The 15,446-nt window shown below is 34.4% G+C and overlaps 3 protein-coding genes across 3 annotated transcripts; all 3 read left to right on the top strand.

The window, feature by feature from the left end:
• The first annotated feature begins 230 nt into the window (after window positions 1-230).
• On the top strand, window positions 231-599 carry LOC110687255. The gene has a single exon (XM_021863886.1). It carries the CDS (start codon window positions 231-233, stop codon window positions 597-599), a length of 369 nt encoding a protein of 122 aa, XP_021719578.1.
• Window positions 600-638: 39 nt separating this feature from the next.
• LOC110687249 lies at window positions 639-1,180 on the top strand. The gene is made up of 2 exons (XM_021863874.1): window positions 639-828; window positions 891-1,180. The coding sequence occupies exons 1-2, from the start codon at window positions 639-641 to the stop codon at window positions 1,178-1,180; spliced, it is 480 nt and encodes a 159-aa protein (XP_021719566.1).
• A 2,180-nt stretch (window positions 1,181-3,360) lies between these two features.
• Window positions 3,361-14,523, top strand: LOC110688656 (T-complex protein 1 subunit alpha-like). The gene is made up of 17 exons (XM_021865393.1): window positions 3,361-3,625; window positions 3,732-3,796; window positions 4,813-4,902; window positions 4,983-5,069; window positions 5,208-5,267; window positions 5,389-5,439; window positions 6,019-6,114; window positions 7,232-7,297; window positions 7,419-7,636; window positions 8,753-8,849; window positions 9,149-9,235; window positions 9,673-9,807; window positions 9,932-10,036; window positions 11,176-11,304; window positions 11,388-11,491; window positions 13,287-13,377; window positions 14,070-14,523. Exons 1-17 carry the CDS (start codon window positions 3,565-3,567, stop codon window positions 14,151-14,153), a joined length of 1,626 nt encoding a protein of 541 aa, XP_021721085.1. The 5' UTR covers window positions 3,361-3,564; the 3' UTR covers window positions 14,154-14,523.
• Window positions 14,524-15,446: the final 923 nt, after the last annotated feature.

Below are 15,446 nucleotides of genomic sequence, written 5' to 3'. Positions count from 1 at the left end.
AAAATCTTACCTTATCTACCAAAAATCTTATGTTATCTACAAAAAATCTTACTCACTGTTAAAAAATCTTATCTTCTGTTAGAAAATCTTATCTTCTGGTAAAAAATCTTATCTTACTAGATTGCAAATCATTTTTTGTAACTTGTATCTCAATTGTCTATAAATTGTCCTATTTCACTTACAACACTTTCACTATCACAACTACAACTACTACATATTAGTAATTTTAAATGAGTAATAATCCAAATTCTTCCACTTCTAGTGATGAAATCTTTGACTACATGTTGCTTGATTTTATTGAGGGAAATCGGCAACAACAAATCATAGAAGATGCATTGAGATATGTGGTTAACACCACCATGAAACAACAACAACAAGATGTTCCACGTCAGAGAAAACGAAGGGAAGTTATACCACGTAATCGTGAAGCAGCTCATGATCAGTTGGTTGTTGACTATTTCAGCGACCAACCATTGTATGGTGATGATAAGTTTCGACGTAGGTTTCGCATGCGAAAACCTCTATTTATGAAGATAGTGAATCAACTAAGTGAAACTGATCAATTTTTCCAGCAACATCTAAATGCTAGTTTGCGTTAGGGTGCTTCTGCAATACAAAAGTGCCCAGCGGCTATAAGAATGTTAGCATATGGCTGCGCAACTAATCAAGTTGATGAGTACCTCAAGCTTGGGGCAACTACGGCTAGGCATTGTATCACGCACTTTGTTGGCGGAGTGATTTGTGAATTCTCAGCAGAGTACTTGAGGAAACCAATCCCTGCAGATATGAATTGTCTTCTAAGAGAAGGAGAGGAAAGAGGTTTTCCTGGTATGTTGGAAGTATCGACTGCATGTATTGGGAGTGGGAAAATTGTCCTGCGGGGTGGAAAGGGATGTATCAAGGGCGATCAAAAACGGCGACGGTTATCTTAGAAGTTGTTGCATCTTGGGATTTGTGGATATGGCATGCCTTTTTTGGAACACTTGGATCGTGCATCGATATAAATGTCCTTCAACGTTCACCCGTCTTTGACGACATTTTAAATGGTCGTGCTCCACAACTTCAGTTCACCGTGAATGGAAATACTTACAATCAAGGGTATTATCTCACAGATGGGATCTGCCCAAAATGGGCAACATTTATAGATGCGATAATTGCACCTCAAACCCCTAAACAATGATTGTTTACTACCAAACAAGAGAGTATTAGAAAAGATGTAGAACATGCATTTGGAGTGTTGCAAGCTCGATTTGCCATAATAAGGCGTCCTGCTTTGGCACGGAGTGTCAAAATGTTGTGGAAAATTGTTATGGCGTGTCTTATCATGCACAATATGATCATGGAAGATGAGCGCGATAGTTATCTTAACTATTGGGATCCTAATGAGTTTGCTACTGAACAACTCGAGTACTTAGCAGGAACTTCAAACCGAAGAGCAACGACTTTCACCGTAACCTCGCGCTACCAAAATCCTAATCTAACCACATTAATGGCAACACCAGAAAATCTCCACGATAAACAAACTCATGTCACTTAAACAAGATTTGGTAGAACATTTGTAGGCAAGATTTGGGCATACCAGTAATCCTTAAGGAAAAAGAGGATAATTAGTTATTTGTCTTTAATTTCTTGTATTTGTTGTATTTTAGTGTATCAATTAGTGTTTTTATTCCTAATTTCATGTGTTATTGTATCAAAATATTGGTAAAGTATGGTAATTTTTATTATGTATGCTAATTATCGAATCCTAAATTATTATTATTATTAGACCTTATCACTAAAGAAATCAATAAAAAATAATCTTTCACAAAGATAAAATTTGAAGGTGGGGACATATTTATAGTATAAAATATATATCAAGAGGATAGCCTTTGATGTGGGAAAAATAAATGGAAGAGGGTGGAAGAGAGGAAAGAGATAGTGGAAAATAAGGTGGATGAAAGAGAGTATGAGATGTCAAAATAGGGTAAGAAGAGAGAATGTTTGAGAGAAAGCCATCCTCCTCGATATTTATGCTCTTGATAAAATAAAAGGGAAATTATCAATGATACCCCCCAGGTTTTGACTTCTATCAATGATACACATCAATAAACTTTCATTATCACCGATACACCTAAACTTTTCCCTAAATACCTACCGTGACCTTGACCGTTAACTAAACATTAATGAATCCACAGCAACCGAGTCCTTAAACACTGGCAATCTGGCATTGGCCCTTGAAGCATGTTATTGGTCAAGTTCACAACAGCTAGAGACTCTAAACTCATCAAAGACGGCGGAATAACTCCAGTAAACTTATTATCCCTAAGGCTCAACACCTGAAGATCCTTTAATCCTGAAAAATCAGGCAATGGACCAGAAAATGCATTCTGATGCAACTAAACTTCCTTCAAAGCAGTCATGTTCTGAATCACATCAATCCTCCCATTAAGCCTGCCAACACTTTTCTGCCCATTAACCCACAATGACTGAATTTGAAACCCATCAAAGCTCCTAGGCAATCCTCCTTCCAAACTATTAAAGCTCAAATGCAAATGCACCAAACCCGGAAACGAATCGGCCCGAAAAAATCAGGTATTACCCCAGTCACATTAGCAGAATTAGCAGAAAAATTCTGAAGTGTTGAAGCATCTTTCAAGGATTCAGGAATTTCCCAACCCTCAAAAGGGTTATTATCAAGATCAACAGACTGAAGTACAGACAACCCAGTAAACAAATCACTAGGAATTGAACTAAAATTATTATTACTAATCATTAAAACTTGCAATGAACTTAATCCACTTAAACTAGGAAAAGGGCCTGAAAATTTATTCCATTGAACTTCTAACCTTTCAAGAGAAGTTAAAGAAGAAAGACTAGCAGGGAGAGTACCTTCCAAGTTCTGGTGCCCAATTTGAATTTGGGTCACTTTTTTTTCCTGGTTACAACCCACATGGGTCCATTTACAAGGATCTAGGTCGGACCATCCAAGTGATTCGGGTGGGTTATTCAAGTTCTTCCTCAAAGCTAACATAACTAAAGCATCATCTGAACTTGCTTCAGAAAAAACTGCAATATTACAGAAAATGGAAGGGAAATTTGGAGGGAAATTAACCTTTAAAACGCTAAACAGAGCTTCATTAACGTTTAGTTAACGGTCAAGGCCACGATAGGTATTTAGGGAAAAATTTAGGTGTACCGGTGATAATGAAAGTTTAATGATGTGTATTATTGATAAAAGCCAAACCTGGGGGTATCATTGATAATTTCCCAAAATAAAATTTATTTATCAAGATAATTAACCGGGCTATCCTTGGAAATTCATGAATCGACTCCCAAAAACCCAAACCGCAAACCCCTATATTTGGTTGGGCTTTTGCTTTGAACATTCTCGACGAAGAGATCTCTTTTTCTCAAAATCTAACCCAACCAAATTTAGCAGAGTAGCCGCAGTTCTTCCTACTCTCTCTCTCTCCCCTCTTTGCGGCAAACCTCTGTTCATCACTCTCAGCTACTGATCTTCGCATTCTCCTGAAAAAACCCCATTTCAATCCTACACTCTTCTCGTAATCCCAATTATCAACAATGCCGGCCCCTGATATATTGGGTGACCGCCAATCTGGCCAAGATGTTCGCACTCAAAACGGTTTAATTCTCATATCTACTGTTTTTGCCCTAATTCTTTGCATTTCTTTCAGTTTCTGATTCTCGGTATTTCTCTTTTTTGTGTGTTGTGTTTTTATGGTGTGCAGTGGTTGCATGTCAAGCAATCGCCAATATCGTTAAATCCTCACTTGGCCCTGTTGGTCTCGACAAGGTTTGATCTTTTTGTGTCTATTTGTCTTTTTTAGGGTTTAATTTAAGTGGGTTTCTTTTAAATTTTACTCTGATTTAAGGGTTTTACTTCAATTTTAGATTTAGGTTTTGTAACCTGATTTAATTTTGTCATGTATTTTGCTCAAATGTTCAGCTTTTTTGTTATGGTTTTGTCTTGTTATTTTCTTAGTATGTGATTCAATCAATGTTTTGTTTTGCTGCTACTTATATGTTGTGTTTACTTTAAAATTATGGTAGTGGAGGAAATGGTTTTAGGTTAGATAAATGATTTGTATTTGGAAGATTTGGAAGGTATGATGAGCAGACAGCATGGTTTGTGTCGATTGAAACTCTAATGACATGGGTGATTATGAGATAAAATGAATGGAAATTTTTTGAGGTAGTGTTGTGTGATGTGTGTTTAGGGATGAAGTAAAACAGAAAAGTGAAGTAAATGAACATATACGGTTAGCGGCAAGTTGAAACATTGTTCGATGTGGCATTAATACAGTTTGTTGTTTGTACTTATTTGTGATGTGCGTTTAAGGAAAATAGCTCTAAGTTTAATTAGAAGTTTGACCAACTTTTTTGTTTTTAGTTTGAACTTTGAAGTATACATCTACTTGTTATTGACTTACTCTTTTAGTAAGGTATTATACCAACCTCATTTGATGACATTTTATGGAAAGAAGAAAGATAATGCTAGTTGTTTTTGCATTGTGGTAAATAGGCAGACTATGGCGCCTTATAGTGTTAGCACCATCCCTGTAGATACTAAAAGTATGCAACATTTAACTTTGTTGACTTGAAGTGCTTTTCATATTGTAGCCAAAAGGGTGAAATCAATGTGCGTGTAAACAGTGGGATTTTAGTGGATATACTTTAACCTTTTAAAAGATGATTGCTTTACTTCCGAGAGTTCTGACAAGTATCTTTCCTTTCATAATTGCTGTTCCCCCCTAACTCCCTAAGTAAGCTTTAATAACTGGATCTCTAATGTTAGTTATCATAATGTAGATGTTGGTTGATGATATTGGAGATGTCACAATTACAAATGATGGTGCTACCATCCTCAAGATGTTGGAAGTTGAGCATGCTGCTGCTAAGGTACATGAAAGCTCTTAATTCTATAGTTTCTTCCCTTTTTATTAGAATATTTAGTCATGGTTGTCTCCATTTGCTTCTAGGTACTTGTGGAGTTAGCTGAACTCCAAGACAAAGAAGTTGGAGATGGAACAACTTCCGTGGTTATTTTTGCTGCAGAGTTGCTTAAGGTGAGTTGGAGCTTGTAACTGCTTTTATACTATCTGTTGCAATGCCTAACTTCAATTTTTTTATAAAAGTGTGATACACTCTTGATTTTTCCATGATGAAAGATTTATCGAGTTTTATATGCTTGTTTATTACTGCAGAGGGCGAATGATTTGGTGAGGAATAAGATTCATCCAACATCTATAATAAGTGGATTTAGGGTCAGTATCTTATCAATCTCCTGTTGTTTGATGTTCAGATTGCCATTTTTTCTGGTGATAAGTGCTCTATCCGTAAAGAATGAATTTTTAATGTGTCCCTTATTGTCTCATTCTTTCTCAGCTTGCAATGAGGGAAGCATGCAAATATGTTGATGAGAAACTTGCAGTGAAGGTATTTGCCTCCTGATAACTATTTAGCTGATATGAATTGTACATGCCTTGCAATAAATTGCTTTTTTCATTTATCCATAATATCTGGCCAGAATTTTATCTTCTTCCACAGTAAATTTGAATGATCAGTATTTTGGTGAAAGGGCAAGTCATTATTGATCACTAACTCTGGTCTATTTATTGTAATTTTTTTTCTTTTCTGTGGTGATCAGAGGACCTAAAAATTTTAAGATGTTTATATATTCTATTGGTTCTCTAAACTTAAGATGATGTGGCTTTCTTACAATGCCATTTTGAGATTGAAATTGCCTTTGTTTAAATTTCTTTGTTTTTGGAGGCCTCTAGCTCTCTTTCTCTGTAATAACTCATCTTTGTGTTAGTTAAAATGAGATGATTAGTTGTGTGTACATTTAGGGTGTGGTTTAGTAAAATTGAACGTCTCTAAACCTTGCCTCAGTGCAATTTTTATTTATTTATATTTTTTAATTTTTTAATTTTTATTTATTGTGATGTGTGGATCCTGTTACTACTTGATTAATGTTGCTCATGATTATTCTAATTTTATTTATCTTTTATGAAGGTTGAAAAGCTTGGCAAAGATTCACTGGTAAATTGTGCAAAGACAAGCATGTCATCAAAGCTAATAGCAGCAGATAGTGACTTCTTTGCAGGCCTGGTATGCTACCTATATTTTTATGGATTATTGATCTGTCATGAGATTGGGTTTTATATTTATAAAAGAGTTAACATGCCAAACTTACATGTCCTTAATGTTGTTGGACTCAAACAGTCAAACCCTCGAACTTGACCTATCCATTTGTCTTTTAAGAACTTTGATATGAGCTGTACAGATGTGCTATCTGCTCTTCTTGTTTATGTCATCTTATGCAGCCATTTTATTATAAAATGAAGTTATATTTTAGATCTATGAGCTGTTAGTCTATGGAAATCTTGAAATCCCTTCATGTTTGAACTGCATTTGGCGATATTTTGATTTTGATGATAGCTCTAAAATGTAAAATGCTTTAGGTTCTTGTCCATCTTTATTTCCCATCTTTGTGAGTTTTACATCTTCAGTTTCTATGATCATACCCCTGGATCTTTCATTATATGACCTCAGCTTTGCAGATGGCTATGTATAGATTTACCGTAGGCATCTCTACTCTCTTGACACTTTCTTGGCTAAGCTCATGGCCATCTGCATGCATTTAGTTTGAAACCCAATTTACTCTTTATCTTTTGATTGGGAAAGAAGGTTATCAATTTATCATCAACTAAATGCCAAAACAATACCCAAAATATAATATCAATACAGATTCTAACATCAAATTAAATACTGCTACTAGTTCTTCTTTTTTCCTACTTCCATGCCATGCTTTTTATTCAATGGCAAAGTATCTTTTCCTGCAGATATTATCAACCAGTATAGATTTTCAAATCTGCAATGGAAAAAAAAAAAAAGAAAAAAGAAGAAATCCCTCATAGTTGGTGAGACAATATGGCACAATATTTGAAATTCAACAACACTAAGAAAAAACAATACGGTATTAGTATTAATTATTTTATGAGAGGCTGTTTGTCCCCTTCCTAATATAAATGGTTTTATTATCTTGAGAGGGAGAGGAGAGGATGAAATGTCACCTGATGAGTCGCTATATGTTTTTCCTTAATGGTTGACAGCTTTTCACTAGCAACGATTGATTTCTTTATATAAGAATTTTAGTTGCAGGTGTATCGTTTCTTGAAGTCTCTGGCATGATGTATATATTGATTTTTGTTAATGCATGGAGTAGGTAGTAGATGCAGTACAGTCAGTTAAAATGACAAATGCACGTGGTGAAGTAAAGTATCCTATCAAGGTTTGTTTTATCTTTTGCTAACTCAACGTCTTTTGTGTTCTAAAAGCCTATTTTTTTCTACTGCATATAGCTGTGTCTATATTCTTCAGTTCTGATGTGCTACTTGCTTCTCATGTTATAGAGCATCAACCTTTTGAAAGCTCATGGAAAAAGTGCAAAGGAAAGTTATTTGTTGAGAGGATATGCTCTTAACATAGGTCGTGCTGCTCAAGGAATGCCCACCCGTGTCTCTCCAGCAAAAATTGCCTGTCTTGATTTTAATCTCCAAAAAACAAAGATGCAATTAGGTGTTCAGGTTTTAGTCAATGACCCAAGAGAACTTGAGAAAATCCGTCAAAGGTATTTTATTAATATAGGTGCTTGACGTACTTTAGCTGCCAACACAGTGTATATTTAATTAATCTGTATAATACTTGCATTATTGGATATTTTAGTCATCAGTTTTCTTTTGATCAAGTGTTATGAAGTTTCAAAAAGTTATGAATTAAGAAAGGCCTTTGTGAATGTCTCCATTTGTTTGCTATATAGGAAAATTAAACAAGCAACCAAGTTAAAGGATAGGTGTTTCTTGTTATTGCCTAAAGTACTTAGATAGAATATAAAAAGCACATTTTTTTTAATGAATCTGAAATCAATGTATCTAATTATTTTTCCAGGAATGCTTTTATTGCGAACTTTAGTTATACTTATAAGAGTAAGGAATAAGAACTGAATGTTTAGGCTAAAATACATAAATCTTGAGGATTTTTAGCTATACTTGTGGAAAACAACGGCATAAACTGAGTAGGGCACTTATTTAGGTAAAGTAGTACTCTTTTACTATTCCTTGTCTAGCTGACTCGTCTAAATTGATCATCGAGGAAAAAAAAAATTAGAATTGACAAACCTTTTCAGTTCACTTGGAAAATTGCCAATGTATATTTTCCGAACTATTATGATGATGCAGCAGATTTTTCCATTCTGAAGCTCCTTAATACTCTCGCTCAAAAAAAAAAGCTTCTTTTTTTTTAATAATTGAATTCTTTATGCTTGTCACCTTCCTACACATATACATACTTTGTTCCACAATCCAATAATGCAGCAATTTTCTATGGAAGAACCAAACCAATGGCCTCATGTAGGCTATTTAGTGTCATCAACTACATCCTTAGCTACCAGGACTTCTGGAATGTCAATGTTAGATATTGCTACTGTGTTATTATCCATAAATTTGCATGATCTAAGTATGTTTCTTGAAAAAGGTTAACCTTTTGTGGAGACAAAATATTGAAGACATTTACACTGAACTCATCATTAACAATTCTGAAATTGACTTATTTTTCTTGTTGAATATTCTACTCTTTACATTTTTTTTCGTTATTACACAGTTGATTGTTACATGCTGTGATTAATGATGGTCTTCAAGCTTGATTGTGGTATGCCCCCTTTTTTTTTTTTTTTTTTTTCTCTCTACAGGGAAGCAGATGTGACCAAAGAGCGAATTGAAAAACTATTAAAAGCTGGTGCTAATGTTATTTTAACCACCAAAGGCATTGATGATATGGCACTTAAGGTATTATTATTTTTCTCAATCACTGAAGTTCTTCCGTTGTCGCTTCTCTCTACCTTGACAATATTGTCACTGTTTTGTACTCTACTTGCCTACATTGATAAATGTGTGTTGATATCTTGAATGGGTGGGTTGTTAGTATGGGATTGTTTTGCAACTCCTGATACTTTAAGCCATATTTTGTTATGTAATCTGTGAAGTTAAACTATTTTTATAACCATATGGTTATTTAAATTGGCTATCAGTTATTGATTTTTTTTTTATCTTTTATCCTTTTTTTTTTTTTTTTGTTTTTTTCCCAGTATTTTGTAGAGGCTGGTGCAATTGCTGTTAGACGTGTACGGAAGGATGATATGCGCCATGTAGCCAAGGCCACCGGTGCAACACTGGTACGTCACTATATAGAATGACTATACTCTTAGCTCTCTGCATTGGATTCTGTTACAAGGCTAGCTATATAGGCGTCAACATAGCTTTCCTTGTTATATTTTGAGGCTTTTTCTTACTCTTTCTCTTTGTTCCTATTTTGCTTCTATAATTATCATCATTCTGTTTGTGAAAGGTATTGATTAACAAAAACTTTTTTTAATGGACTTATGGTTTATTAAATGAATGCTATATGGTTAGTTGTCAGCTGATATTGAATGTGGCATAAAACATTCATTTTAAGTGAAATGGGTTCCATGACCTTGGGATTGCTTCTCTTTTGGGGTTTGTTGTATTCTTGTGTCCATATGATGCACTTATGCACTATAATCTTGAAATTTTGGGTTTTCGTTTGTCATTAGGAATATTCATCTTATCAATTTTCTGCCTATGGCTTCAGGTTTCCACTTTTGCTGATATGGAAGGTGAGGAAACTTTCGAACCATCATTTCTTGGACAAGCAGAAGAAGTAGTGGAGGAACGTGTTGCAGATGATGATGTCATCATGATTAAGGGACCCAAAACAACTAGTGCGGTGAGTAAACTGAATTACATTTTTGAATTTTTTTATGTGTTCTTATAATTTGACTTCTAATCATGAGAAATTGCAGCATATGATACCTGTCATTTAATACAAGTTTATTTCTTTTCTGTACCAGGTTTCTTTGGTTCTCAGGGGCGCAAATGATTATATGCTTGATGAGATGGAAAGAGCCTTGCATGATGCTTTATGCATTGTTAAGAGAACCCTTGAGTCAAATGCGGTAAGTCTTCAGTAGAGATCTGCCACTTCTGACTTCAGAAGCCAGATTTAATGGCTATAAGAGTCTATAGTTTAATGAACTTTTTTGGTGACCATATCTCTGGAGTAGATTTGATCTTTACGGGTTTTGTCTCTTAGTATGCTGTCTGTTTTATAATATGGAATTCGTGCAATTCTAGCATAAATTATTTGGTAAAGGATGGAACATATATGACTTCACTTAGAACACAATTAGTTCATTGTTTTGGACCTGCTCTTTGCCTGCTGCATCTTGTTATTCTAATGTTTTTTTTTTCTTTTCTTTTCGTCGTCGAAAGAATTCATGTCATCTTTGATATATATTTCAGCCTATGCGTTAAATGTGTATTACTGTAAGAATTGCAAATGAATATTAGCCTCTTGGATTTGGATATTCTTCCATATGAGTCATTAGTGACCTGCCTCTTTGCTGATATCTAGAATAGTATCATTGGCAGGTAGCTGTTGTTTTCTGGACTTACTATCATCCTAATTTTGAATACTCAGTTCCTTAAAAATGGATAAAAGGAGACAGCCCATTTATGATTCCAGCCTAGAAGACTAGTTAAGGGAAGGATCAAGAATGTCATATATTTCAGGAGCTAGATTAGTTGACGATAAACAAGTAAAAATTGCCTTAACATACAAGGGGGACTCTTCGAGAGTTCTTAATACTTGAAGTTAACTCAAATACGAAGATCCCGGCTGACCTTGAGGCTCGGATTTCTACAAAGTTCGTATGTAGATCTATTATTTTCACAAAGTCCTCTGATTTTGGAGGCTACAGCTACTACATTTACCTTTACGGAAGTTTCACAAAATTGCTATGTTTTCTGTGAGAAAGTTCAATGTTTTCACACTGCAGTAGTTGAAGTAATTACTTCAAATTTATTGTTAGCAGGGTAATTGTATCCTATGTTTTTTGAGTTAGTAGTTATTGAGGCATGGGTCGTTTTTAAACATAATTTACCATGTGTTTATTTTTTTGTCAAAGAGTTGTGGGTTCTAGATGGAATTTCGCTCAAGTGTTGAACGTAGAAAAACTGCACATTAAATATCCCAATTCTCTTCCCTAAGGGAAAAGACCAAATATTGATAATCCTTTCCTATTCTATGATTCAGGTAGTAGCTGGTGGAGGGGCAGTTGAGGCTGCGTTATCTGTGTACTTGGAGTACCTAGCTACCACATTAGGATCAAGGGAGCAGTTGGCAATTGCTGAATTTGCTGAAGCCTTGCTAATTATTCCCAAGGTGTTGTATTATTTTCTTAAATTTTGAAAACCTTGAGCCTTTTATGATCTGTAAGCTTCAATTGCATGGTTTGATCTTGGCAGGTTCTTGCTGTGAACGCTGCTAAGGATTCAACTGAGCTGGTTGCTAAGCTGCGGGCTTACCATCATGCTGCACAGACCAAGGCTGACAAACAACATTTGTCCAGGTAATGATTGCTTGTTGCTGATGGTTTCTCTACTTTTGAATTTCTCTCTTTTCTCAACCAAATCGAGGTAGAGGTAGTTCAGTATTTTCACTATTTTGGCTAAGATTTTGCGGTGCCCATAAGTTTTATGTGGACCTGCTTGGTTGCTATCTATGCACTTCACTGTAAATCAATTCAGTTTCCTCTTAGTAGGGGCATCAACTGCATCCTTTATGGGTAATGCTATATGTAGCCCTAAGGGCTACAAATAAGCATTAAATATCTTTCCTTATATGGTATTAGTTTAGGAATGCATGGCAAAATCACGCGCAAATCAGTATAATTAATGAATATATTCTATGAATACTTTCCTCTTTTAGCTTCTTATATATAGCCCTAAGCGCTATGAATAGCGTTTTCCTTGATTTATTTATTATTTATTTTGAAAAAATCTTAGGAAAAATTGGTAAAAATAATTTCAACTTTGGTTCGTTCGCTCAAAATAATCCCAACTTTGGATTATTTTTAAATAATCCAAACTTTGGGGGTCGTTCGCTTTTAATGGTCCCAAGTGACCGGCAACCTGTTAAAGAGGTAATTTTTTATTTTTTATTTTTAATTTTAAGTAACACGTGATTAGCTGAAATTTTTTTAAAAAAAAATGAAAAACAAAAAAAAGGAAAAACCCAACCCAACCTTCGCAGCCACCATCCCCACTTCCACAAGCAGTCTTCAACTCTCCGGCAGTCCCCAACTCCCCGTCAGGCCCCACCCACAAACCACCGGAACCCCGCCCTCACCACGACCCAGCCACCAAAACCGCCCCCACTCCCCGGAATTCACCAACGATTCCCACCCCAACCCACGAAATCTACCCTTCTCCCTATACGTTCCGCCACATCAAACGGCACATAGAAACCAGTACTTTATAAATGGCTAAGGTTAAACACTCCATTAAAACACAAGGACAACATCATTCGACAACGCAATTCGTCGCTGTTCCGATGGCAACTTCTCCGTCGTTCGATAATGGCTTTTTCTGGGTTGGGGGAAAAGAAAGGGGTGGTTTTCGGGTGTTGGACAATTTTGGTGGCTGAGTCGTGGTGAGGGAGGGATTCCGGTGGTTTGGGGTGAGGAGAGGGAGCTGCCGGCAGGCCTGGGGAGGGTGGCCATGAGGATTGGGGTAGCTTTTTTCATCTTTTTTTTTTCAGTTTTGTTTTTTTATTTTTTTTTTAGTTTTTTTTTTTTTTAAATTTTTTTTCTCCAGCCAATTAAGTAATGACAAGGTTACCGGTTGAGACCATTAAAAGCGAACGACCCACAAAGTTCGAATTATTTAAAAATAATCCGAAGTTGGGATTATTTTGAGCGAATGAGCAAAAGTTGGGATTATTTTTACCAAATTTTCCAAAATCTAAAATTCCTGTAGGTTTGTCGTGCGGGTCTTAGTTTGGAAAGTTGCAATCTAGTTTGACCCTTTGAAATGATGGCTAAAGGCTATTTCAGTGAAAGCTAACATATGATAATTTGGCTGTAATTTGTTATGAAGATATCATAACTATGAATTAGAAGTCAGCAGTGTGATGAAATTTCTTCAGTTTTCATTTATGACTTTAGAAGATGCTGAGCTTTTTTTTATTTTTTTATTTTTTTTATCCATAGGTTTCTTCTTTGGTGTGTTTGGTGGTGTTGCTTTAGGATTGATGCCTGTTGTATTTAAACTATATTTTATCATGCAATATTGCAATTTATTGACTACTTCTAATTTACTGTCCTTAGCTATGTTGTCTCACTCCACTTAATCTGTTGTTTGCAGCATGGGATTGGACCTATACCAGGGCACCGTACGTAACAACCTTGAAGCTGGAGTTATTGAGCCAGCAATGAGCAAAGTCAAGATTATTCAGGTAAGAATTATAACCCAACATTTATTTGTGCTTCCTAATCTTAATAAATGTAATTATTTAGGGTTATGTAATTCCCTCTGTTCCTCAATATCCGTCATACATGATCTTAAGATGTGCTAAATATTAGATACCCTGTTTCTCTCTTCTGAGATAACTTCCAAAAAAAAAGGCTATGCCAAATTATTTTGGTTTTTGGGTGTGATAACAGATTCATGGGAGAGAAATAAGTTATGGACATGTTAAAAAGCACCAATCAAAAACTGAGCAAGCTTTTTATGTGGCCGTAAGGGTATATTAACAATTCACAGTTTCACACTGATATGTTATTTTATACGATAGTTTAAAGTACCAAATTATTGTTAGTAATATGCATTGATATAGTACAAGGAAGGATGGTATGGAACATGTATAAAAGGAGTGGTTAAAACTACAAAATTGCATTAATACTTTTTTTTGGTAAATTAAGAGATTTTATTTATTTAAGATCCATGTTTAATTAACTACAAAATTGCATTAATACCATCAGTTTGGAACCATATATAATCGGTATATTTGGTAAATTGCATTAATACTCAATATCAATATCCAGCTATTATAATTAATTTTATTTATTTATTTAAGATCCATGTTATTTGTGTGTTTGCGAGTCTCTGATGGCACATTGAATTTGATTGGTATGTTTTGTTTTCTAGTTTGCAACGGAGGCAGCTATTACTATTCTTAGAATAGACGACATGATCAGGCTTGCCAAGGATGAGAACCAGAACGATGAATAAGTAGGAAATGTTAGATGGGAAGACTAGAATCAACACCGTGGGATACTACAGTTTTGGGCGTTACTTGTATTGAGTATTTTAGATTTGGCATCATCGACTGTGATAATGATGGTTGGCAGGCGGGTTTACGTTTACCTGCCTTAGATTTTGTGCGTGTTGAGATAGAAAGTTGATCTTGTATTTGTGTTGCTTTGTTGGCTCCTCCATGAAAAGTTAGTTCATGATTTGGCAGAATGTAGCTGTGATAATGCCTGGATCTAAATTATTAGAAGTCAGAACATACATATTGTATCACATATGACATATCAGAAAGATGCAAAGGCTTATAACAGTAATATTTTTGCATTAACTCGTTTGATGTTTTTTGAAATCAGGAATTGATGTCAACTTTGTTTTCTTCCACTCAATCTTTGTTATTTTCTTCCACTCAACCAATATTGAGTTCGTCAATATTTCAAGAGTTATAACTTGCTAATTGAGCTAAACTAGGTTATTTCCCGTGTTATGCATGGAAATTTTCAATAATCATTATTAAGTTATCATTATAATTAGTTTTTTTATAAACAAAATAAAATCTAAAAATATAATTGACAAGTTTGATGGATTACCAAAGATATGTTAGATATAAAACGCTGTAGAAAATTATCAAAAGTATGTTAAAGAACGTTTATTTTATAGCTAAATAAATATTTGTGTTAGATATGTCAAATGTTTTTTTGTAATTATATTGTATAAGATTAGAAAATTATTTATTTATAAGATTTGTTTTTTTTGATGTAATTTTATTTACAAAATAAAATAAAATAAACTAATGACACACTAGGAGATGACATGTGTTAGGTGTGTTTTTTAGAATATACTAGGTTAGTTCTTGTGCCATGCACGATCACTTTCAATAACTATTCTTTAATTAACATTATATATAATTATAAAAATTAAATCTGGTTAAGTTATTAATTTGTAAAATGAATTTATTATGAAAATCTCTTATTAGCAAAATAGATATTTTAAAATGTGTACGTATATTTATATATATTTCACCAACAAATTTATATTGTTTTCTTCTTGTTAACCAAATGAAAATCTTAACAACATGCATTTAACCCGTAAATAGATTTCTTTTTTGCACACTATTATTAATTCTCTCTTATGTATGTCGCATTTTTTTTCTTAATCATCAACTAACTTAAAATCTTTTTTCATATCTTTCTTGGCAAGCTTTTCATACATGATTAAATAGAAAAATCTTTTTTAAAAAACAATCCTTATTTTATTAATAGTAAAGTAGTACGT

Source organism: Chenopodium quinoa, unplaced genomic scaffold, assembly GCF_001683475.1.
Source record: "Chenopodium quinoa cultivar QQ74 unplaced genomic scaffold, ASM168347v1, whole genome shotgun sequence".
Lineage (NCBI taxonomy): Eukaryota > Viridiplantae > Streptophyta > Magnoliopsida > Caryophyllales > Amaranthaceae > Chenopodium > Chenopodium quinoa.
This window is presented reverse-complemented; position numbering and strand designations above follow the sequence as displayed.